Consider the following 24,985-nt stretch of genomic DNA (forward strand, 5'->3'; position numbering starts at 1 on the left):
ATAATTCATTTCTCAACCTGCTAGCCAGAGTGAGCAGATTTCCACAGCATGAGTGCTCAAGCATGCATGCTGAGCCTGCTGAGGAAAATGAACAGCCTCTCCACATTGGATTTGTCTGTACCTTCCCATAAAACTGTCCTTGACAGCACTAGGAAATGTCCTAGGTAAATGTGCATCCTGCTGTGGCTTTTTGTTTATTTGTTTGTTTGTTTTAATAAAATGCACACCTTTGAATAAACCTAGTAGAAAACTGAGACTTATCAGGCAAAATGACAGAGTATTCCATAGGGCTTGCTTATGCTAACCATCCTCTAAAAATACCAGTGCTTCCATGCCTCAAGGTGTCATTGATGGTAATGGAAACCATATCTTCTGTCTGTAACCAGGTATTATTAATGATTTAATCTCTATTCTTTCAAATAAGCAGGGAAGTTGCTAAACCTCCACCCCCTCAAACATCACAGATTTTGTTTAAATCTCTCCCAGATTGGCCTTAATTTCTTTCTACTTCTGAAAAGAATAGTTTACATGGACAGAGCATGCATAAAGCCCCAAACCTGGAAATGTTAGGACATGGCCCTGTCCCAGAGGACAGTAGGAGCATGAATGAATGAAATAACAGAATACAAATATGGCAAAACATTTATTTCAATATTAATGTGTTTTTGTTTTTGTTGTTTTTAATTTATTTTAAAAGGACTTAAATTCCCTGCATGCTTGCTTGTCTATTCCTCTGTGGCCATAGACCCAGCAGCACTCTTTTGGCAGCCAGAACTATCCCACTGGCACAGTCACAGAGATGCAGTGCAGAGCTGTGCATGTACACCAGCCTCAGCCCATGAGCTCGGATGAATGAGAGAGACAGCAGGGAGAGCACACGGAGAGCTCATTCAGCCTCAGCATCAACCAGCACATCGTGTAGTGAAGCCACTGCTGTGGCTGAAGGGAGGTTTTGCTTTATATATGGATTTAAGGAATGCAAAAGGATCTAGAGAAAATTATTGTCTTGATAAGGTGTTCATCAAATATTTTTCCCCGAGTGTTTTTCGCTCCCCTATCTCTTTAAATCTTACAGATCAATCAAGATACAGTTAGGAAATCTAATTAAATGCCTGTGGTAATAAGGATGACCTTCCTCTATCCTGTTTTATTCTAGATTGAGTTTTTCTGGGAAAAACAGAGTTCTGTTGTAAACAAAGCATCTCTGTCTATTACAGTGAAATTTTGTTTGCTTTTGAACCCAATCTGCCCTTCCTCTCAGTCAATTTTATTTTATTTCATGGTTTCGTGTATCATTTTTTTCATCCCTCTTCTATGTAACACTCAAGGAAATGAGAAGCCTTAAATAATCAAACAGTGAAAATCAAGTATGGAAAAATTAAAAAGCAGCTACTCAAGCTACTTAGCAAAACTGACTGATGGCAGTCATGGAAATCTGCAGTGTTTGAATTCTGCTCAGGTCAGCATCAGGCAAAACTCATTATTTTCTGGTGATTGTATTGTGGCCTATAGGATATAGATGGATGTTTTCTTCTTTTGGAATGGTTTTATTTCTCCAGCTCTCTGTGGGCTAGATATTAGAACTATGTACATCTCATAGAGATTTTGGCTCACTTATGAAATATGGAATAATTGCTCACAGGGATGGAAGGATTTCAAACTATCACACCTTAAGATTGCTTTTGATATTGTATGTGGAAAAAAAACCCTGTTGTAAGTCACTTTTAAGAAGTTTGAACTGCTGGAGATCAGTTAGGCTTCCTTTTCTTAATGAGCCACCACAAACTGCAGAAGAATGGCACAGTCAGTCAGTTCTAATGGGGAAGAGCTGGAGCATTCACAGTGGCCAACCCATTGCTCTGGTCATGCCATGTTTCTAGATAGCACTTTTCAGAGAAATCTTCTTTTGTCATTTCTTGTGGCTGAGGAAATTCCCCTACCCTCTTCCTTTCTTCTTACGATACCGTGGGTGTTATTTTGCCTCAGGAAAATACCATAGCTTTCTTGCGGTTGTATTATGTTTTAATTTTTCCCCAAATGAAAACAAGTTTGAACTCCAGAAATCTTGATCAGCACTGAGAAGAGCCCCAGAAATACCTCAAAAGAAAATGGCATGGCTGAAACACCAAGAGTGGATACACTGCTAGTTTTCTGAAGACTGGATGAAGACTCGAAGGGTCAAATGCTCATTCTTCTCTGTTCAACTTTCTCTACTCTGAGCTGTTAAAAAATGATACTCCATGAAACAAGCTGTGTCAATAATTTTGGACCAAATGTCAGAACTATAGTTGCTGGAAAATACCCACTTTTCCTGACTGCAAAGGCGGAGAGGGCAGGGAAGGAGCACCCACTAACACTGAGTGGCTATGTAAGAACTCACCGCTGATAGGATGCTATAAATGATCTGCAACATATTTTTGCCTCATGCCAGGGGTGTGGGCAGCTTTGAAAGTACACTGAGGGCTGTGACCTGAGACTTGAAAATTCTTAGGCTGGGCGAGAAGAAGATTTAAGCTGCTACATCTGTAACTGATCAAACTTATCAGTATGATTTACTTGTTCCCTGATGTACCCTGGTCTGATTTACCACTTGTTATATTGCAGTTGTGTTTAAAGGCAAGGACAATTACAAGCATGTTATGTTTGTAAAAGGCCCAGCGGAGCAATGCTGGTCCATGCATTTGCTCCTCTGCATACTGTGTTACTCTACATTTATAGTACTCCTTCAGGAAGATCTGCAGTGAAAGAACTTATATGATCTCCCAAGGGGCCACCTCACAGATATTTAAATATTACTGTATGCTGTTCAGCTCTCCAAATTTTTACCACTAGAAAATTTCTGCATTTCTTTCCTGACTGCACTAATAAAAAACTTATCACTGGGTGAGTATATGGCAGTTTAATCAAAACCAGTAAAGTCCGTTAAAGCGTGAAGTACCTGTAGGACTTGTTTAAAGTGCCTGGTACATCTGGCTGGTCACCAAGTTGATGAAAGCCTTTGGTATTTTGTGGCAGTCACAATAAAGAATCTCTGAGGGGCTTGGTTTGGCTCAGATTCTTATTTTCCTTCTCAATTTTTATGCTTTTTGGTTGTAGCTAAATGCAGTCAAAATGGAGTTTTATGCTTATTTCAGATATAATTACGAAGCCATGATTTTGGCACTTTTTCTCAGGAAAATCTCTCTGACTTTAAATCTTTGCCTACTGGTGGAAGAACAAATGTGTGGGGTAACTTCTGCTCCTCCTTCAGACTTTTGCCCTCATGTGCTAGATATAAGCTCTGCAGCCACTGAGTCACACTTCTGATACTGTGGTAAAAGAATCCAGCAAATAAAATCCCTCGAGGCCACATTGCCAAAAAGAATTTCAGCTCAGAAGAAATCAAATTGCTGATATCCTGGAGAGGGCAAGAAGGCTTTGCATGATGCAGTAGAAGCATACTAGCACATTCCCCAAGCATGAATGCACCTGCCTCCAAAAACATTTCCTGTAGTACTTTAAAAGTATCAGGCTACTTTGAAGACAGTTTATTATTATTTCTTCTAATGGAAATAAGCTTAAGTGCATAACTTGTCCAGCTGAAAATAGGTCAACACACTAATAAAATAAATAGTAAAAAGGATCTGGAGGCGAAGGCCCTGACACTAGGACCCAAGCGATATATTCACAAGGGCAGTCAGCACTGCCATAGTCCTGGAAGGGGGAAGGAGAAGGACATTTCAGCCAGTAGTTTGGAAATCCAACAGAGAAGATAGAGGCATCACGAATGCATTCATAAAAGAGGAGATTGCACTGAGCCCTCAGGAGAAATATCTGAGGCTGAGAGACAGATCAAAGCTGTGGCTGAATAGATCAAAGATCTCAAAAATAAATGTGCGTGCGCAGCAAGCTGGATGGTTAACCCAAGTGAAAGCCATTTCTGAACAAAAGTTTCCTATTATGCAATCAGATATGCAATCAGATTAGCCAACAAAGCACATGGTGCCCAGAACAGAGCACTGGCAGATGCCACTGGTAGAAATTCGTTATCATCTACTTCTCTATCTATAAGCACAGAAATATAAGCCTGGCAGCTCTAAGGCACATGAAAGGATTAATGGAAAAATTTTTCCCAAATTGCTAGTGACTGTGTGTAAGGGGTACTCAGTTCAGGAAGCTCTCACTGAGATGTGTTGAGAATTCCAGACTTTCTGAAAAACCCTTTAGCATGACTCTGGTAACTGAACTGCTGGTCAGATTTCAGAAGCTGAGCTGAATTACTGCTTGGTAAAATACATTAGCTGCAGAGAAAGGGGCAGAGTGGAAAATTCCTTTTCTCCTTGCTCCAGTGACTATTTTACTAGTTCTCCAAAGCTGAACAATTCTGACAAGATTTTGGCTCTTCAGCTCACTGCTTTGGACAGTTCATTAAGGGCACCAAAATGCAAAATTATGTCTTTTGTGTGACTTGGACCTTGAACTTGTAACTTTCCAAGGAACTGCTCTGAATTCTGATCCATGGCAGGGTTCTACGTTCCCCCTGCAGTTTTGACTAGAATTTTCATCCTGGTGGCAAGGAAAGAGAAAGGGAGGGGCTGAGGGGGGAAGGCAAAGGGGAAAGGAAGAAAATGAAAAAGGAAAAAAAAAAGAAAAAAGAAAAAAAAAGAGACTTTTGAATAAATGACATGACTTTAAGATAACTGTTTACTCAAAAAATCCCAAGTCTAATAGCAGTGCAGAAAAAAGCTGTTTGCAAATAACGAATGCAGGCTAGAAGTACAAAATAAGGAAATATATCCTGCATGCTACTGGCTTGAAAATAGGTCATATCCTGCAAGCGCTGTGACATGGGGTCTTAGTTAGGTATGCAGACCAGAGAAACAGTGGGATTTTCTGTGAAATAGCCACAGTGGTGACAGTAAGAGTCAGTTCATGGTTTCACCTGTAAATATAATAAGGAGAAACCTGTACTGATGTAGGACACAAAGCTTAGGTGATCTTATTTTTCAAGGATCTTCTGAAAAATAAAAGAAATGAAAGAAACAGAGAAGAGTGACAGAACGTGTTCAAGGACTTGTGGAAGCAGATTCCACTGAAAAATGCAAAATGCTCATTTTATTTACCTTATCATAGGGACACTTGAGAAGTAACCAATTTACAGTAGGCAGAATCGTCAAATGAGGGGAAAAATCTCTGTACCCTGAGGCTGACTGATCTCACAGAGAAAGGCTGAGGAGGAAGCCACAGCTAGAATCGGAAACCAGTTTAATATTAAAGGTAAGGTCTTTTTTTGAAGCTGAGATTTATTAGTCTGGAACAGAAGACAAGAGGAAGTGAATAAGTCTCTTTTATTTTCCAGACCTTGTTGGAGAAGACAGCATAATTAAATGATATTTTACAGTTTAGTTAAACATGTGTTATTGGAATCACTGGGTTTGGTGAAATGTGTTTCAATCAAATTTAATAAATGGAGGCTAGCCAAGGTGTCTTTTCAAGATGCCTTTCAGCCTTATTTTCCTGAAATGAAGGAGTTCTTCCATATTTAATGCTATATATCCCTGTTTCTAATGCAGAATAAGGAGAAATGTCTGAACAGATTTGTCTGTGTCTGCTTGCTTTACATTTATCTGCATCATATGTGGTCATTGTACTTTATGGGAACCACTAGCTTTCTTTAAGCTCACTGAACTTCACAATGAAGCTCCAATGCTTCCCTGTCTACAGTATGCCCTGTCACATAAGCCAGTGTTGCACTGATCATTGGATAGGCTTTTTTCCAAAGTACCACAGTCTAAATCATTGCAACAAGAGCAACATAGTGGGAAGAAAAAAAAAAAGTAAATTGAAAGAAAGAAAAAAATGAACTGACCCATCTTTCTTTTCACTCAAAGACTGTCTATATATAAAATGATAGCCTATCATTCTCACTCTCCTAAGGGAAACACACTGCCTTTCAGCACTTCTTTCTCTGAGCCTTCCTCCTATCCTTTGTATGGTTATTTGTGCTCAGCTGGTCTGACTGTGCATCTCTCCCTCCCTCCCTCCCTCCCTCTCTCTCTCTCTCTCTCTCTCTGCTGTTGCTGAACAGCAGCTCCCACTGGAATTTGCACAATCAAAACCTGCTCTCATCTCAGTGAATCACATCACCTGGAGAGGAGGAATAGCAAATCGAGCCCAGTAGCCTTGCTGCTTATGGAGCATGTGATACCAATAGCACCCGCCGGATGGAAGGACCCAGGTTTGTGTGAGACTCACTCAGCCTCAGAACTGCAGCTCGTGATGTGAAAGCTGTCACGGGCTTTTATAGGAGTGTGTGTATTTAGAGGACGTTTCTATAACGTGAATAGCCTGCTGCAACTGAAGGCTGGGAAAGGCTGGTTCTCACTGCTGCTGCTGCAGTATCTGGTGCAGCAGTATGAATGTGTAAAGGGCAGCTGCCCTAGCCGTGCCGGTGAGGCTCCCATCCTCCTCTGTCTTAATTAACTGAAGGGCTACAGAGGAAAGCAGATGAACTAAGCAAGTGCCACCCTGGATCTATATGTGCACCCTTCTTTGTGGAAAATGGTCAACAAAGACATGAATGGATTTCCAGTCAAGAAGTGCTCAGCCTTTCAATTCTTTAAAAAGAGGGTAAGATTTTCCTTTTATTGTTTCTTTCTTTTCACTTTCTTTTTTTGTTGCAGTTATTTTGGTTTGTGTGAATGTCACTGAGGAGGGAATGTATTTTTATGCCAGTCTCGTATGCGTGGAGCTCGTTGCATGGGCAGTTCAATGAAACACCAAGGGAGATAATGTTGTGGGCTGAAGGGGAGCTGGAGATGGGGACAGGGTCCAAAAGGCATTACGTAAGCACTCTGTGCTGAGGAATGTATTTCTCGATCAGGACTGACTACAACAGGGCTTGATGCAATACAAGCAGCTATTCAGAGTGGCGTAATACAATACAAATTAGAGTGCAGGTTTGTTGCAGCTTGTCTTGCGCTCTGCCTCCTCCACATGCACCTAGGGGTACGACTCCCTCCACACCTTTCATTCACTTGCCTAAAGTGCAGCATTACCAACCTCCATTCATCATCTCACAGAGAGGGGAAAAAAAAGAGAGAACAAAGAGTAGTTTGTGAACTCAGCAAAATATTCCACGGCCTGTAATTTGCCTGCAATTGCAATTAACACATGAACAAAGGTTGAGAGAGGTACACCTGGATTTTGTTTTCTATTACACTTTTTAGCTTAGACAAATATGTCAAGTTTTGGAGAAGTCTACTGCGTATTCTGTTTGATTGCTAGTTCTCTTAAAGTAATGTGCATGCATTGCTCTATGTTATCACTTTAGCTAAATCATTTCTGTTTTCTCAACTCTTTTAGAGTCACACACACTCTCCATTTAACTTGAGCAACAAAGTCACTTCAATGTGGCAGCAGGACAGGTATTCAGAATATGCCTGTGTAGACACAGACAGAAGCAAAGCATCAGAAAGAGATTGGTAGCAAAGACTTCTCTATGGAAAGGATTTCCTGAATGATTAAAATGAGAACACTGTATTTAAATAGACTACAGTAAAAGCAGATAAGCTGCTCCATTCACTCACTCACTCACTCACTCATTCATTCATTCATTCATTCATTCTCATTCATTCTCTCTCTTCGTTATTCCGAGAATACAGTCAGTCCATTTAACTCTTCAGGCAAAGAGAGTGAAGCCCGTAGCAGCTACTACCTAAAATCCAGAGTCAGCCCTTTCTGGGCACTGAGATGCCATATTTAAGGGCTGACATTCAAAATGCTAGCAGGGTCACTTGGGGGAAAAAAGTGCAGTCTTTGATGATTTTTTTTTGTTGTTTCCAAGGTGGTTTCTTTAAGACTCACAGAAACAATTCAGACACCACTCACAGTCAGTCCGTATTAATGGTTCTTGTCTCTGGTAGCTTCTCATTTAGGTACATTGCTCGTGGTGCATGTATGTTTGATACTAAGCTCACCAAAAATTGTCCAAATGTTTAAAAAGAAATGTATCTTTAAAGAGGAAACAAGATAGCTTGCAGTTCCTGTACCAGGCTAATTACTGTCAGTTGCCTTCTATCTCTGTTCAGAGCTAAGACAAGTTGTCTCTGGAAGCCTCTATATAATTTTCATCTAGAATCAGGGAAGATAGTTAACTTTAGCTTTGAATAGTTTTGTTTTCAAAGCTATACTAGTGTTGAGTGAATTTCTCATTGGAAAAGATTGTTAGCTATAGTCGTATCTGAAGATATAATACTGGAACAGTTCTGGACAGAGGATTAGAAGAAAATAGCCATTTTTCAATTCTGAATGTTCTCATTTTTATTAGATATTGACTTCTTGATGTTGTGACAAAGATGGATGAAATCAGTTAAACCAATTTACAGACACAACTGAAGGAAATTCTCTCTATATACATTTCTGTCAATAGATACATACATTCCCTGACATTCCACTTACTCCCATTATCCTCCTTATAACAAATCAAGCATTCAAGTAGTAACCACATTGTTCTTACATTGGTGCTTGAAACGTATACAAGCAAGAAGAGCAACATGTTCATAAAGAGTTACTGGCTTCCACTAACATAGATTTTGTTTGTTGGATGAGTTAAATAGTGGTTTTAGTTACTGGGAGGTTGGGGCAAGGTGTTTTAAAGTTATCACAGAATCATAATCATGGAATGGCCTGGATTGAAAAGGGCCACAATGATCATCTAGTTTCAACCCCCCTGCTATGCGCAGGGTGGCCAACCACCAGACCAGGTTGACCAGAACCACATCCAGGCTGGCCTTGAATGCCTCCGGAGATGGGGCATCCACAACCTCCTTGGGCAACCTGTTCCAGTGTGTCACCATACTCTGTGAAAAACTTCCTCCTAATATCTAACCTAAACCTCCCCTATCTCAGTTTAAAACCATTCCTCATTGTCCACCAGAGTCCTGTGCCTACAGCTGCTAGGTTTCTTGATTTGAATCTAGAGTGTGAAGTTGTTAGTTGCTTGACCGTTACATAAACAGAGCACCTGTGGGCCATAACTGAACGCCATCAACCTACTGGATACATCCTCTACTCACAGTGAGAGGCAGGTCTTGCTCTGGGCAGCTCAGCAGATCTGACTGCAGGGATGACGTATTGTTATTCCTGCTGTGCTTGATAATGTCTGGACCCCAGAAGCAGATTTCTCATATAGATGATTTTGTTGTGATAGGCTTTCCTCAGATCACCATCAGGATCTTTAATGAAACAAGAGCTGAGACCCCAATAGCTCCAGTTTAAAGTCACAGTGGATTTTTCCTATAAAAGTCCGCATTTCTAGTCTCATTCAAAGAAGTCTGTTTCAATCTAGATTAAAACACCCTAAACTGTGGGAAATGTTGCTACTTTTTCAACTCAGATTTTTTTTTAATGAAGAAAGTGCAAAATGTATCTTCATTGTTTTCATTTTAGCCTAATGTTTATTGTTAAATTGCAATCCTTTCTGTTGCTCTAACCAAGAGTGTAGAAAGTGTAGAAAGGACTGACAGAGCTCTGTGGATTTAGGGTGGGCTGAAAGTGCATTCATATTGACTTGAATTTGAGGTTTAGATTTTTTTTTAAGCCCTCCATATTCTCTGATGACAAAGCACTGACCCTCTGGGACACTGCCTGCTGTGTCAGATGATTCAGGGTATGGGCTAATCACATCCGGAGGTTGGAGAACAGGAAGGAAAGGCTGAAATTAAAAGGCAGCCCACAGATGAAATAAAAAGTTGAAACTATTTAGTTTTTCTGAATGACTTGTAGCATTCACTGCTGGCAGAGCTGGAACAAGTTTGTATGGATCCCATTCACTTAAAATCTACACTCTGTAAAAACAAATCAAGTGATGGACAATGCCTGTGGTTTTGTATTTTTTTGTTTGTTTGTTTGTTTTTTGGTTTTTTTTTTTGGCTGCAAGAGGTATAATAATTCAGTGTCACTAAGATCAAGATGATATTTAATTAAATATTATTTTTTTAATTAATGATGACACAGAAATCTAAAAAAGAATGGGGGAGAAGAAGGAGGGGCATTTATGGACATAAAGAGAGAATCCAAAATTTCCCCAGTTGTGGTGATTTCTGAAAAGCCAATATTCACATGATTTTGGGTCATGGCATGTAAGTATCTCCATTTGATAAGGCTGAAAGATTAAAACACATTATCATCTTACAGCAAATAATTACCTTCACTGTGAGGACTTTTGCTCTGCTGCCATCCCTTGTCCTGTCCACTGATGTTGCATACTGAATTCCAGTATAAATCCCCTACTAACTTGCTTTAGTAACAAGTGGTTGGGGAGTCTCTTTTTCATATACTAGATGCATTTTGACTTTCCCAAATTTCAATTACAAGGTTTTGTTAACTGGCAGAAGATATGTCTTTATTGTATGAGGGGTCAGAGGTCTCACCCTCCAGAACTATGCAGGGTTACCAACAGCACTGCATTGATTTTGAGAATGGGTTAAGCTTGCAAATGTAATATTGCTTGTCAGCCAAAAGGATTATCCCAGAGCAGAGGGATCTTTCATTGGTACCTTCTGCTGTCCCTGCCAAATGGTTTTGGGAAGCAGGGGTCTGTGGTATTTGCACTGCTTTCTTCTGTGGCATTTGCCTCCTTTATAAACCTTTCTGATAACATTTTGCAATATATGACTTCACTCATCTTGAAATAAATTACCCTTTTATATAACACAAAAAAATGGTTAATCCAGGATAAACGATGAATAATGAACTGCCTGTACCACTTAAACACTAGCTGATGATATGGTAACCTCAGTGAGCCTGGAAATTCATTGTCCTCTTATGTCTGGACCAAGAACAAATACAAATTTATTCAGGATGGGAAGAAGATAAATGACTGATAAATGGAAAATGAAATTGCTGTCTTCCATAAAATGAAAAAAAAAAAAAAAAAAAAAAAGAAGATAAAAAATAATGGGGAATGTCTCAAAGAGACATTTATTGCGCAGATTAAGGATGTGTTTGTCTGAAACCCGATAAGGGAAAGAGTATCTGTAATCTTTTTTCACTGAGAAAATTTGCATTAATTAGCAATTTAGGTCAAGCTAAAGTGAGTTCACAAAAAAAAGAAGAGAAAATCCGTATCTTGTTTCTATGCAGCTTTTCCAAATACATAGTTTGGGAAAACCATATCCTTCTTTCTTGGTGGATATTTTATGTCATTGCACATCAGGAGTTTTCTCCGTATACATGCTGAAGAGGCTAACTCATAAACATTATTGTGCATGAAGATGACAGCTCTGCCTGCATGAAAGCTCAAGGCAAGGAGCTGCTGAGAGGTCTGCAGAATTACCTGAATACCATTTTTAGAATTACAGTAATTTACTGATAAAGATAACACCTGAAATCTGTATTTCCAACTGACCTCCTACAGATTATGTTCCTTCTGGTAGACTGTGCTGTAGGGGCTGCTGTCTGTTCTGCCACTTTAATGAGTCTAGAAGTCCATTTCAGGACTGGAGTTAATTTTTTTTAGAGTAATTGGGAGCTTACCTAGAAGAAAATAAGTGAGATCTGAAGCTGACTGTACTGCAGGAAAATGCCAGATTTATAAGGGATGACTGCAGCTTTTCTTTGCTACTTCGTCCAGTGTCATACAGCTATGCACATTTTGAAGTTGATTTCTAGACAGGAATCCTGGCTTACTGCAAGTGAGACAGAGTTGTGCTGCAGTACAGACTTCTTTCCTATCCCATTTCTTCTCTATGGAGGGGTGCTGAGCATCCATGGCTCTGCTTTATATCAGCCGAAGCTTTAAGCACTCCCAAGTGCCATTTCCATAAATAAAAATGAATTAGAAAGAAAGAAAGAAAGAACGTAGGATGATGGAATTATGTTAGAATACTCTCTTTCTTTCCCTTTCCTAGAATGTAGGACTAGAGGACAACTTCTGACTGTTTAATTTTAGTCTCTTTTTCTTATTGCTAAACATGTCTCATAATCCCCATCACAAATTGATTGAGCTGCTGCTTGAAATTGCCCACATCACTTTTGGGAAAATCATCCCATCTGAAAAGCAAGAAATTCTCCTCTCATTTTCAGTCTATATTTACACGTGTCCAACTTATTCCAGTCTTCTTTTGTGCCAACAAAAAGTAAAAAATTAAATAGCTCTTCTTCCCTCATATGTGTGATCACAGGTGTATTTCTAGAGTGCAGACATTTCTTCACTCAGTTGTATTTAGTTAAGGCTAAACAAGCTATCATCTTTTAGACTCTTAAGGTAAGCTTCCCACTCCCTAGCCACCCTAATAGACAAAAGAAGCTGTCATATTTCCTGGTCTGTATATTTCTTTTGAGTTAGCAAACTATTCATATATTTATCTTTTTCCTGTCCTCTTCACACTTCTAACCTCCATCTCATTCATGTCCTCTTACCCTGGTCCTCTTCTGCTGAGTTTTCTCCTGTGGGTCACTGGCAAATTTATAATTACTAGCCTATGTTTTGTGTCAAACCCAGCTTAGTACTAGCCTTCCCCTTTCCTAATTCCTTTCTCAGTATTTTTTATTGTGAAAGTTTTCTTGTTTTCCAATTTAAATAATTAATTCCCATGTGTTTTCACTATCTTCTTGAATTACTGAAGACTGTGGATTAGATTAGCCACATTTCCCTCTTCAAAGGAAGGCATCAGGCAAGTCTGGCATACTGACAAATGTATGTTGCATTTTATCACGTTTTCTATCGAACTCTTAGAGATTTGCTTCCTCTTCAGATGTGGTAAGTTTTGTGTCTATACACATAGTCTCCTAAGGCTTTTTCTCCCATGCTGTATCCCGTAATCCTCCTGGAAAACACAGAGCAAAGAGTTCATCTTGAGATTTACCTTTATCTCAGCTCAAGTCTTCAGAGAAACAGTTCTCTTTTTTCCTCTCTTTTTTAAATTTCAGGATCTTACTGGATTTTTCCAGATTCACTCACAGCTATTCTGCCATATTTATTCTCATTATCCACCATCATTAACGAAGTAGCAGTGGGGGTGAGGTTTCTTTTAGGGCCTGCTCTGGATCATTCCTTTCAAGATCAGATTAGATATTCTTGAACCTGATTTTGCTTTCTCTTCATTATGTGCCTTCAGAGTACTTCATAGTCATGACTTCTGTTTGAAGAAGGACCAGCCACGAGATCTCTGACTCTTCTGCCAAGTTCATATTAGCACCGGTGTAAAGACCTTAGCATTTGGAGTTAAATTCTTAGAGTAATCTTACAATCTATACAATGATGTCATTACTATCATAACTCAACTCAGCACCCTCTGTGCAATTTAACTTCAGTCTGAACATCCAAACTGTCTGAAAAACATTGTGACGCAAGAAATTGCCAGCAAGAGTAGCAGTGCAAACATTACTGGACACCCCTGTCTCTCTGGAAAGAGCTGATGCAAAGTGAGCTACCGATAGAGCCAACAGCTGTATCTTCTTAAAAATCAATGTAGTTCCTCTGCCAAATGGCGAGAGTAATAAATATGATATGCAGAGGCTGAGAAGCACTAAGAATTCAGAGGAATACACAAAGTACTTTAAAGACATGGTTTAATGAAGGTTACGGGATTGGGAGAGATCAAAGGTTATGTCTGTGGAGAAAGGAGTCAGAGAATTGAAAAGTAAGGGGAAAGCTTATATCCTTTCAACAATTTGGCTAGGGTAGTGAAGGCTAAAATGGAAGGGGAGCAACAATCTCTGCAGAAAAACATGTAAATGGACATGCTAATGCAACAGGAAAACATGCAAGACCTAAATGCATGAAATAAGCTTGCAAAATCAAATTGATAACACAGGTGGCTTTTTTCTTAAATAACATGCTACCAGGAAATGATTCCCAGTGTATGTTATTTGCAACAACTGTTTTTCCAAAAAGATTACTAAATATTGATTGTTAAAAAAGCAAGGAATATCTCTGAGATAAATACATTTTAATGTTTATTGAAGATACAGCATTGACAGGTTTCCAAATCAGCTTTCAGGCAATTAACCAAGTCTCAAAATATACTGATGAGGTAGAAAAATCATTCTCATTTCATAAATAAGTGAATAAAGAGGAAATAGATAACACCATCAATTAGACTAGCTATTATATAGGACAGAAGTTACTGCTCTTTACTGCTCTTCACTCTAACTTTCCCTAGTAGAAAAAAAGAAGACATCTCCTTTTCTTGAAATGACAGCAGTGAAAATCTGGTAGGGTAAACTTTGACAGGGAGATATTCAGGAGCTTTAAGCAGCTTAATGAGACAAGCACCAAAACAACATACTTTTTTCAAATGCTAAGAAATGCCTTCTTACCAGCTGACACAGTTTTGCTCACGTGGGAGTGGCAACAGAATATGGTAAAATACAGTGGTAAGTTTGAAAAGCCATTATTTCCAATCCATTCAGCTCATCAAGAATAAGAACATTCTTAATGAGCTGAATGATGAGAAAAAATGTGTGACAAACATAGATTCTGCCCTACAAAGTCAAGAGTGTCAAGAGGAGTGTTTATATTATAAGTATCTTTCAGAATGGCCAAAGCCTGTTCCCATACTGTGATGTATCAGGATATGGCTGAAGAGGTGACAGCCTGAGACTGGAGCCTGCTGTTCTCTGTAACACATTGCTTATTTCAATCCTCTCATGTCTCCCACAGGCAGCCCCCCAGTATGCAAACTTCTGTGTAGCATCAGAAGCACAGATGATGAGCTGTGTACAGGGGCAGGGCTGCTTCCTTTTGTTGTAGATATGGGTAGACAATTCTAAGATGCATACAATCACCAATGGAACCCAATTTTACTTCCCAACTAGAAGCAGTGCATGCTGTCAAAAATACAGTTCATTTGCCAGGGACCATTTGTTCAGACTCCCTGACATAATAGCACAATATAATTGCTTGTGCTTTTCTGGGCTGTATATATTTGAATATGTACAAAGCATGCAGTGGGGGTTCAGTCATTTTCTGAAATGTTCCGGAGGACTACATCTATCAATGAAAGTGTCTGCCAACTAAGTACTTCACATCAGAACTTCCCTGAAAACATTCAAGAGCCCCTAAAAAGAAAAGGGAGGGGGGTCTGCATCCACCGTGCTGCTACCAGCCGCATAGAGATGCGACCTGGAGCTGGAAGATGCCCCAGGTTCCATGTTACAGGAAGGTTCTACTCTCACCCATTTAGAGCATGATGGCAGCAACTCAGGGGGCTGGATCTTTCTCAGATGGCATTTTTAAGGGGCCACCTTGAACCAGTACTGGGTGCTGAAGAGATCGGACTCAAGAGAACAGGCTTCTCACTCTCATCCTTTGGTCACCTGCCTAGATTGCAAGCTCTTTGAGGAAGAGAAAAAGAGACTGAGTAGATTGAGATTGAGTAGATTTAATCTACACAGATTAAAGCTGTCACATTCAAATCTTAGTAGAGGCTTCGTGAACATAGATAATACAGAGAAAATCAGACTACTGTTTCTATAAAAATGATTCTTGCATGGATGATCTGGAGTGCTATTTTTTGTCAACGATGGATGGGAAAGATATATTATACTTTACTTTTTGGTCTGTTTATATTTGATATCTGCTAGTCTATCTTGCTTCTGCCACTTTTTACAAAGTCTGCTTTTTTTCTGGGGGTTAAATGTCCTCGGGGATGTAGCAGAAGTAAGTAAAACAGATTATCAATACGAATGCTTGAACTGCAGGTCAGCAATACAACTTGTAGATGTATTGCAACAACCTTATCCAAAAATACATCTTAAAACTGGCCTGAAGTTTCACTTCGTATTTAAAATATCTGTTGTTCTACTTAAAGATTCCTGCATTTGTCTGATGAAAAACTGCTAAACTTTTCCACGTTATAAGTGAGCTGGAATTTGACAAATGATAATTTATTTCTTGCTTCAAAAGAAATGTCATTTTGAAAAATAGCATCTGACATACTCTAATTCATGCAAAACTTCAGATTCATCATTTCTAAAAGATCAAATTAAAGGAGTTCTCCTTATCAGAACAGAGATTATAATCTCATATTTTCTGGTTGTAGTGTTGGACAAAACCTCTGTACTATGGGAACAAAATCACTGTGGGAATCCTGTGTGTAAAGCCTTTCTGACTAACTGCTGGGCTGTGACACAAAGAAGAGCTATAAGACATCTTAAGAAAAGATAATGGAAAGTAATGTTGGAGGAGGACAGCCTGTGATATAAAAACCTATAATAAAGTTAATGGCTATGCTGCTGCTGAAGTTATGCATTTGGAAGAATGCCCAGTATTAGGAACTTATAACTTGAAGCTAGTGATTACAAACTGTGATTCATTTCTTGTTTGAACTCTTGTAAAATTTCCTTATATTGTTTATCTGTAAGAATACTAGAAATTAAATGTTATGTAGATTATTATAGTAATAAAAACAATTGTGGCGGTAGTCATACAGAGCACAGCATCCAAAACATCATTTTTGACCCTCAAATAAAGTGATATCTCCATGTTCTACAAGAATATGTAGTCACACAATCGAGACCTGATCTCGTATTGAGAAAGATTTGTCTCATAATCATAGAATGACCATAGAATGGTCTGGGTTGAAAAGGACCTCAAAGATCATCTAACTTCAACCCCTCTGCCGTGGGCAGTGTCTCCAACCACTAGACCAGGCTGCCCAGAGCCACATCCAGTCTGGCCTTGAATGCCTCCAGGGACAGGGCATCCATAGCCTCCTTGGTCAACCAGTGCTTCACCATCCTCTGAATGAGAAACTTCTTCCTAATATCTAACCTAAACCTCCCCATAGTTAAACTTTGTCGTCTGATCAGATGCTCAGGATTACATACCATGATCAGGATGAAATGCTGAAATATTTATCAAACTTCTATTTTTTTAACTCACAGTCCTTCAGTCTTCATTATTTGATACAACAACCTTGCTGCCTGACAATGTAACCAGGATCTCACCCTACTATATTGAACCTTGGAAAAGAGCAAGACATCTGCATTTATGTACCTGAAATGCACACCTGCAATTGTCTTGGTCTGAACTGACTTTGTTGGGCAAACTCAGCTGTGACACAGAAGTAACTATTCCAAAATACTGACTAGTCCAGAGCATGCATGGAGCAATGGAAGCAGTAATCTCTATGTGAGAAATACCTTCAGAGATATGTTCGGTCATATCAGCTTGTGTTCAGCTTCAGTGTCCCAAACCACAACTATCTTTAGCTCAGTAGTATGACCTTTCCTTCTTAGGCCACAAAACTGTGGATGTAATGAAAAGCAATGTACTTATATTGCACCTCCAAGATGTGTGTTCAGTTTGAATCATGTCTCCATACTATTATCTCTCTTGCTTCATGGGCATACTACCCCTTTCTACAGTGATATCACTGACTTCAACCTGATGTCTAGTTTGTATAGCAAACTAATAAGTGACAATGATTAAAAACAAGAATTATTAGGATTTTTAAGACTGCTGGTCAGGGTTAATTTTGACCTCTCAAAGAACACATGAACCTAAATACATCTCAGTGCTTAAGAGTTCTGTGGGTTTGCATCTTAAAGATACAGCCTTCAGCCAGAGGTGTTCAATGGTCTCCAAACTCACAAGATCTGGCATGGATTAACTAGACTCCTTTACACACAGTACAGCACAGTGAACGTTGGCAAGATCTTTGTCATTTAAAGCAGTTGCTTTAAAGGTTTAGCAGTTTCATGGCATTTTCAGAGAATCAAACAACATCACTATTTCCATTGCCTACCTAATGACACAGAGCTTTTGATCCATCCATAGATAGATTTCCACAGATACTCCTCTGTCTTCATCCCAGGTTCTGGCTCTACTTCAAATGAAACAACCAGCTTACTCAAGCAAATGGATTTTACAGAATATATCTTTACCTGGTGGGGAAGAAAAGACCCTCCTGCTGCCTTGGCATCAGTCTAGACCAGTCATCATTGCAATCAAATTCTTGGCCGCATTGAAGTATTTAGGCACAGCATCTCTGGCATCACTTCTCTAGATATATATAGGGAACAAGGTATCTTCTCTTCCATCCAATGATCTACAGATCATTCAAAGTATATGACAAACTGGGAAAATGTCTGCTAGCTTTGGTGTAGACTCACCTTTGGAGCCCCATCAAAGCGACCGAATAGCTTAGTGCTATTCTACTGTAGTTCCCCAGTGAGGCTTGCAGAAATTTTTCTGTACTTCCTTCACAAATTATTTCCAGACAAAAAAAAAAAAAAAAAAGAAAAAAAGAAAAGGAAACAAACAAAACAATCCACAACCCTCACTGGATTTTACAAAGGGGTCCAAGACCTTAACTTAACAGTGTATGTATGAGCAGGTTAACACATAGTATGCGTAAATAGATACGTATGTGTATACATACATATATATATATGCATATGCTGCTTTACTTACTTTCCTTCCTGCCCCATGAAACAATGAATTTTGATGCCACACCGTGGATGGTGCTGTATCTGAGCACACTGAAGTGAATCACAACAGGATCCATACATTTTTCTTAAAATCTCTTTTTACTGTGGTTATTTTAGGTGCAATATTTCATGGAGCATGTTAGGCACAATCATCCCCTAGCTTAAGGCTTCTGCCACTGCCAAGCCCCCCTGAGAGATGGAGAGCCAAGAAGAAATGCAGGCCTCAGGAGGAAACTTGGAGTCTCTATTCATTACCTTGGCCCTGACACTTCTCTTATCTCCTGCATTTCAATTTGACAGTGTCTCTCTAGTGCATATCTGGAGTAACAATGCATTTGGAGGAGATGGAAAATCTATTATTTTGATAAGGAGACTGTGAGATTTGATTTATGTTGTCAGAAGATTCCATTAGTGCACACTTCTTCTTGAGCCCACAGTTTCCCCATGTACATTCTGCACCCATCCTCTATGAAAGAACAAATCTCATTTCAAACTCAAAAAAAATTTCTTCTGGCTTTTCTTCTTTTGTTCTGCACTTGTACAGTGATAAGGGAGCCAAGGTGACTTCTCTAGGACATCTTGCCCGGACTAAATTAATTATTTCCTTCTGTATTTTAAATTAATTTTAAAATGCGAAAGTGAAACAAAAGATCTGAGCTATGGAGAGATCGTTCATTCCGTCCCAATTATTCGGTGTATGCAAAGCCTGAGAGAACTGTAATTAGATATGACAAGAGCCTTAAGAGGTTCTCTTTCTATTTAGTTCCAAGCACTCTGGCAGTCCTCCAGAAGTTAGGTACATAAATAAATCTTTTCCTTTTCACCAAATTTCTCCCACCTGGACCTTCCCAGTTTATTAGACTGTGGACTAATAGGCTCATACAGAGATGAAGGGAAAGACTGTTTCTCATTCATTGCTGATGGAGAATCTAGCCTAGAACTATGCTGTATGAAGTTCTTGGAAGAACTTATGTGAGCTTCAGAAAATCTCAGCAGTTTCAAAACCCAAATGTCTTTGAGATCTGTGCATTAATGTGAGATACAGACACATGTGCTAGGTTTCCTTGTCATAGGTATGCCACCTAAAAAGTAATCCACTGTAATCCAGGTTAGTTGAAGGCAGATATGCCAGGCACCCAGGCTCCCCACATTTCCAGTGAGGTATGAGAGTTGCAGGGGCTGGAAGGAGCCAAGTGCTATGTAGCTCGGTGCAATTACTACTTTAGAAAATGTTCTCTTTGTCAAAGGAAACACTGGCCAGCTCTACAACGTTAGGCTGTGGTCTGAATTCCCTTATTTCATGGTCACATTACAAGAAAAACTATTCAGTCCATTTAAAAACCTGGCTAACATGTCCGTCTGAGGCACTTCCTCCTACTTCCCTTATTCAGTTTCTATTTGCTTTAAATGAAGGTATTTCTTTAAGCAAAATGGTACTCCTTTCACTATTCCACTTACTCCTTTGACATAACAGTTTACATTGGCGACTAAGAGTCCTGAAAAATGATCTACAAAATGAATTGAAATCATATACATCCTCCTACCTGCAGAGTATTTTCCCCAGAAGGTACTTCTCCCTGATGTCAGTTTTTGTTTAACTGGGTCAGCCTCAAACCGTGAAAAAATTTGACTTCCTAAGAGGAAAAATGTGTTAGCTTCCAGTGGCATTTGCCTGAAATGACTTCACTTTTTTTTTTTTTTAAGAATTAAGCAAAAGAAAACCCACACACAACCAAGCATGTGGAATGAGACTCAAAACAAGCTGCTTCAGTCACAGGCTTCCCAAAACTGACTTTCGCATGTGGGAGACTCCAGCCCTCAAGCTGATGAGTCACTATTCGTGACTTACACTTCAAGTTGTGTTTCTAAAACAAAGATCTTTATGGAAATCATTTTCTCACGAGATGAAGACCACAAAAGAATAAAAGTGCTGGGCAATACATTTCTTGTGCATGCAAGTGTGCCTGTGGAAAAAAACTAAGTTATGAAAGGGAAATAATGTAAACAGCAGTAAGAAAGCTTCTCCTGTTTCCATACTTCTCATATGTGCCTGGTTTACATCTGTTACTACATTTTTCACTGAAGAACTTTTATTTCTTTAATACATGAATTCATTTCTTTAATGACTGACTGTTTATGACTGGTAGTTTGAGAATGTCTTTTTACCCAGACTAACTGTTTTTTGTCTGTACTTAGCCCATTTGAAAACCATATTTCTCAAGGTATGTTAAAATATGAGGAAAAATAACATGTGGAGCAATTTATTGAAATGCCAGGCAGGTTTGACAAGTGCAGGAGAAATTACTAGGTTTCACAAATTGAAACAGCTGTAGTTTTATAGGTAAAGAAAATTGCAATGGGAAGAGGTTTCACATTTGTTTGTTCTTGCATTTTTTGTTTCATTTTTGAAGCACAGTCATTTCTCACTCTCCAATAGAGTCTCTAAGACCCATTCGTCAAGTGGATGGAGGCAACTAGTCTCCAAAGAGAAAAAGGGAAACTTGGTAAAAAATCAAACAAATTTCAGATAAGACTGAAAAGTAACTGGAAAATAATAGTTTTATCCTAACGCGACTAAAAATAAACGTTACGTGCATCGTTGGGAGCAGAAAAAGCCATAAAACTCAGGTGCATCTTTCAGATGGACTGAGCTGAGCTAGATTTCATTGCTTATCTTAAAAAAATATCATGCCCAGAAAGTTTTGAGCAGTTAACCAACATAAGAGTCTCTTGTAGTTAGTATTTAGGAGTTTTACTTTCACTCCATGCAATTGTTAGAGGAATATGCATGCTTTCTTTCCAAATAATTCACAACCATGTGTTTTCCTAAAGTGACACAGTGTGTATCAAATAGTATTGCTTCCTGTAAACTCGTTTTGATCATCTCTGCTGGGAAAAAATTAAAAAGAATAATCAATGAACAATCTTAAAAGAACTGATTACATTTGGCACTGGACATATTTGTCAAAACCCTCTCATTATAAAATCTTCTTTATCACAGGTTAGCCTAAATCCCCACTGACTATAGTAGTTTAAGGCAGTTCTTGTGTACCTCAGAATAAAATGATATTTTAAAAGCTGATTTAAAGGAGCTGGTTCCTCACATGCTGCTGTTCAGGTATCTGTCAGTGTCATTTTAAAATGGCTAATTTGATTGCTTAGGACTTTCTGTTTCAGCTTGAAAACTATTCTCAGCAACTCAAAAGCAAGGGCAGCTCAACCACTAGAAAGAGCTTGGAGGAGAAATAGTGGGTGTTTTCCTGGCGTATATATCTGTGGGCAAACATGGCTCCTTTGACTCAGGAAAGAAAGAAGAAAGCCTGTCTGTGTTACACACAGGTCTGCCAGTGAAAACGGCCACCCCAGAGCTTGCTGGCAGGGGTGAAGCCACCTGCCTCCATGAGCATAGCACAGGAGAGCCTGTCTGGGTCCCAGCTGCCGAGTCTCAGCCCAGCTTTATCTGGCAAGGGAGTCTATCTGTGACAAACACAGACATCTCCCACCTGCAGCTGTCACAGATACATTGCAGCTTTCTGTGACACACAGTTTTCCTTGCAGCTCTGTGGATACTTTGAAATGTTTATCTTTCAGGGCTGGGACTAGGTATCCCAAAACAGCTCATCAAATTATCCTGGCTGCCATTAAGATCTACAAAAAATTAGGATGGTATGAAATATAGAATAAGAAGTCATATCAGTCAACTTCTGCCCAATTAAATATAAGTTAAGCAAAGTGAAGTATCAGATGTAAATTACGAATAACAAAGTTGTTAAATTAAGGCCATGCAGAATGTGCTTCACTATTCTGAAAAGCATGATACTCCTGACTGAATAGCTAAGCATGATTACTGAATGGGACTTGGTACTGCATCCAGCATTTATTGTGCTCTGCCACTGCAGCCATTATTCTTATGCTGCAGCTAAGTTTTACAGTGCTGTATATTTCAGCCTAGACTACTGAAGGATGCTAAACAGTTGTTGTATGAGGAAACTGAAGGAATGTATTTAAAGGAGAAAAAATACAGTGAGATATTTTTGTTTTCCTCTGGCTTGCTTTCATGCTTTTACCTTTGCAGCCCTTCCTCTTCTGAACTTGCATCCCCTGCCCCTATATATGAGTTAGAAGATCACAAAACTGCTTTGAGACTTTGCAAAACTGCTTTGAGACTTTGACTCATAGACATGGGATGTGGTGTTTATCAGTGAAGGAATTAAAATAAACATTGCCTAGGTTTACTGAAGTTAAAATAGAGAAGAGAAGGTACGAATAAGAAGTCTTGAGTGGTTTGAATAGAATTTGGGGGTGTATTGTTCATGTTGTTTTTATTTCATCTAGATGAAAAGCATTTTTAAACTTGGTAGCCTGGAATGATTAGATTTGTACATACACAATAAACCCCATTTTGTTTTGTTTTCCTCTTTGACATAATGTGCAGAGAGAGGGTGTTTATACATCAGTGTGGACAATGAATCTATTGTGTTATGTCCTGTAGAAACAAGTGCCATCAGTGCTTACAACTGAACCAAGAACTCTTACCTGATTCCAACACATCAGTTGTTTATTTATTCACAAAGAAAATAATCCCATGAGGCTAACGATTGTTATCAAGGACAACAGAGGAGGAAGGAAGAGCGGAAAATCCTAAGTGGTGCATGTTCAGTTGTATAAATTTCTTTGTGCCACATTGCAAAAAAATCAACTATTCAATAAGAGGACAGAGCAAAAGTCAATTTAGCAATCAATGTGAAATGTGAGCATTACAGACTTTCTCCTGCACCATTTGAGCTGGCAAGAACTTTCCTATTGAGTAGAACAGGAAAATCAGCCAGGCAGTTGTCTGTGTGCTTTTACTGTTTTTATCCTTGTTACTGATATTATTGGTGTACCAAAGCTTCCTGCTGCTCTTCATGCCTTGTCTTTCATGTATTCAACTTGTTCAGCAGGAACACTTAAACACATGCTTAGAGGAGCTCACATTTCTCAAGTCACATTGGTACTCAACATCTTTTGGGATTGGTGCCTGTCTGCAGTCACTTGCTGACATAATTTTCTAAGAATCTCACCTTAGCTGACTTGAGACATGTTGTTCACACCTAAGGTTGTAAAAATATGCCTTATTTACTTCAGATGTTAACTTTGATGACAAAAAATATAGAAGCATTTACTATGTTTCCTCTGAATTTGATTTCTGTCAGATGCTGTTACAGCAAGTGAAATATTCTGGTGTGGGAAAGTGGGTGTGCGTGCAAATAGCAATGAAATGCTGATTAAAAACCATGACAAAAGCCTGAGATGTTTACACAATGAACATGAACAAAGATATGGCACAGGACAGGTCAAACCCTCAGCATGTACCAAAGGTGTATACTTGGATACTGGAGAACAAGCAAACACGTTCCAGCCCTCTCACCCAGGTATATATCCCAGTTCCTGTCATGCTATGACAAATGTATCATCCTCCCTGCGTGCTGGCTTCCATGGAAGGAAATATGCAGACATGAGCTGAAGGGTACTGAGCTCTGTATAGCAATGGACACTTAGGATAAACTGGCTTGCCCAATGGCTATATGGCATAAATCCATGTAGGCAGAGGCAGATGGAGACTTTACAAGATTGTTATACCTGACAGTTTAAAGAAAAGGAACTAAAACAGGTCAATCCTCTAATTCAGCCTTTATGACTGAAGTAGTTACTGGGATGCCAGGATGATCATGAAGGACATCCTCTCAAAACCACCACATACACAGTCATGTGCTCTTCTTTGTGATATTTACAGGAGTAATATCTACAGGCAACCACAAAGGTGGAGGCTCTCCACAGTAAGGTAATGAAGAATTTATGATAAAACAGCAAAGGAAGAGAAGGATGGAAGGAGAAAGCAAACCCCAGGAAACTGGCACACTTTTCCCGACGGCTCAGAGGAAACATGCCAGCTGGAATTATACTGCCTTGTCCTGCTGGTGACCGAAGCGCACTGGCATCCATGTAAACATCATCATAATTCCCTGTATCTTGCTATCCTGATCCATGACTGTTCATCCTTCCCAGGATTTCCTTTGCATGCAGGCAGTCTTTCTCCTCTCACATTTGGATGGCTGAACTCTGTGAATCCAGACCACGTTCATCTAGGCCAAAGTGGAAGCAATGCACTCTGTTATTTGGCATCAGCCTGCTTTTAGCAAGCATATTTTTGGCTTGCAGAGTGGCAAATGATGACTAAGCAGAGAGTTGCCCTTCACTTTCCCTTATAAAATGCAATGTGATTATTAATCAACAAAGTGACATATTTCAGGGCTCCAGAGGGAAGAAAATAGCTTGAGGTGATTCGACAAACTGATTTTTTTGCTGTGCTGCACTTCCTAGGGGACATGACAAATTAAATGTTGAAGCCAGCTAGAGAGTAGTGATATATCTCAGCCTGGGCATTAATCAGCCTGCCTCTCGTTTACCACTTTCCATTTAAGTGGATGACTGCATACAGTTTAAACAATGGAGCTTTTCATGCCATAATCTCCCTAATTGTAATTTAAATAGGTTTCCTGACGGTCGCCCCCAAGGCTGCTGG

The 24,985-nt window shown here is 39.3% G+C and overlaps 1 protein-coding gene across 1 annotated transcript in view; it reads left to right on the forward strand.

Moving 5' to 3' along the window:
• Positions 1-6,540: 6,540 nt before the first annotated feature.
• The window catches only part of SGK1 (serum/glucocorticoid regulated kinase 1), a gene marked incomplete at both ends in the record, with an annotated part of 74,844 nt that continues 56,399 nt past the window's right edge, over positions 6,541-24,985 (forward strand). Inside the window, one exon of the mRNA XM_079532564.1 lies at positions 6,541-6,609. Within this exon, the coding sequence (XP_079388690.1) occupies positions 6,541-6,609 (69 nt within the window). The remainder of the gene's footprint in view (positions 6,610-24,985) is intronic.

The sequence above is a fragment of the Tetrao urogallus genome (genome assembly GCF_951394365.1).
Source record: "Tetrao urogallus genome assembly, chromosome: 2".
In the NCBI taxonomy this organism is placed as follows: Eukaryota; Metazoa; Chordata; class Aves; order Galliformes; family Phasianidae; genus Tetrao; species Tetrao urogallus.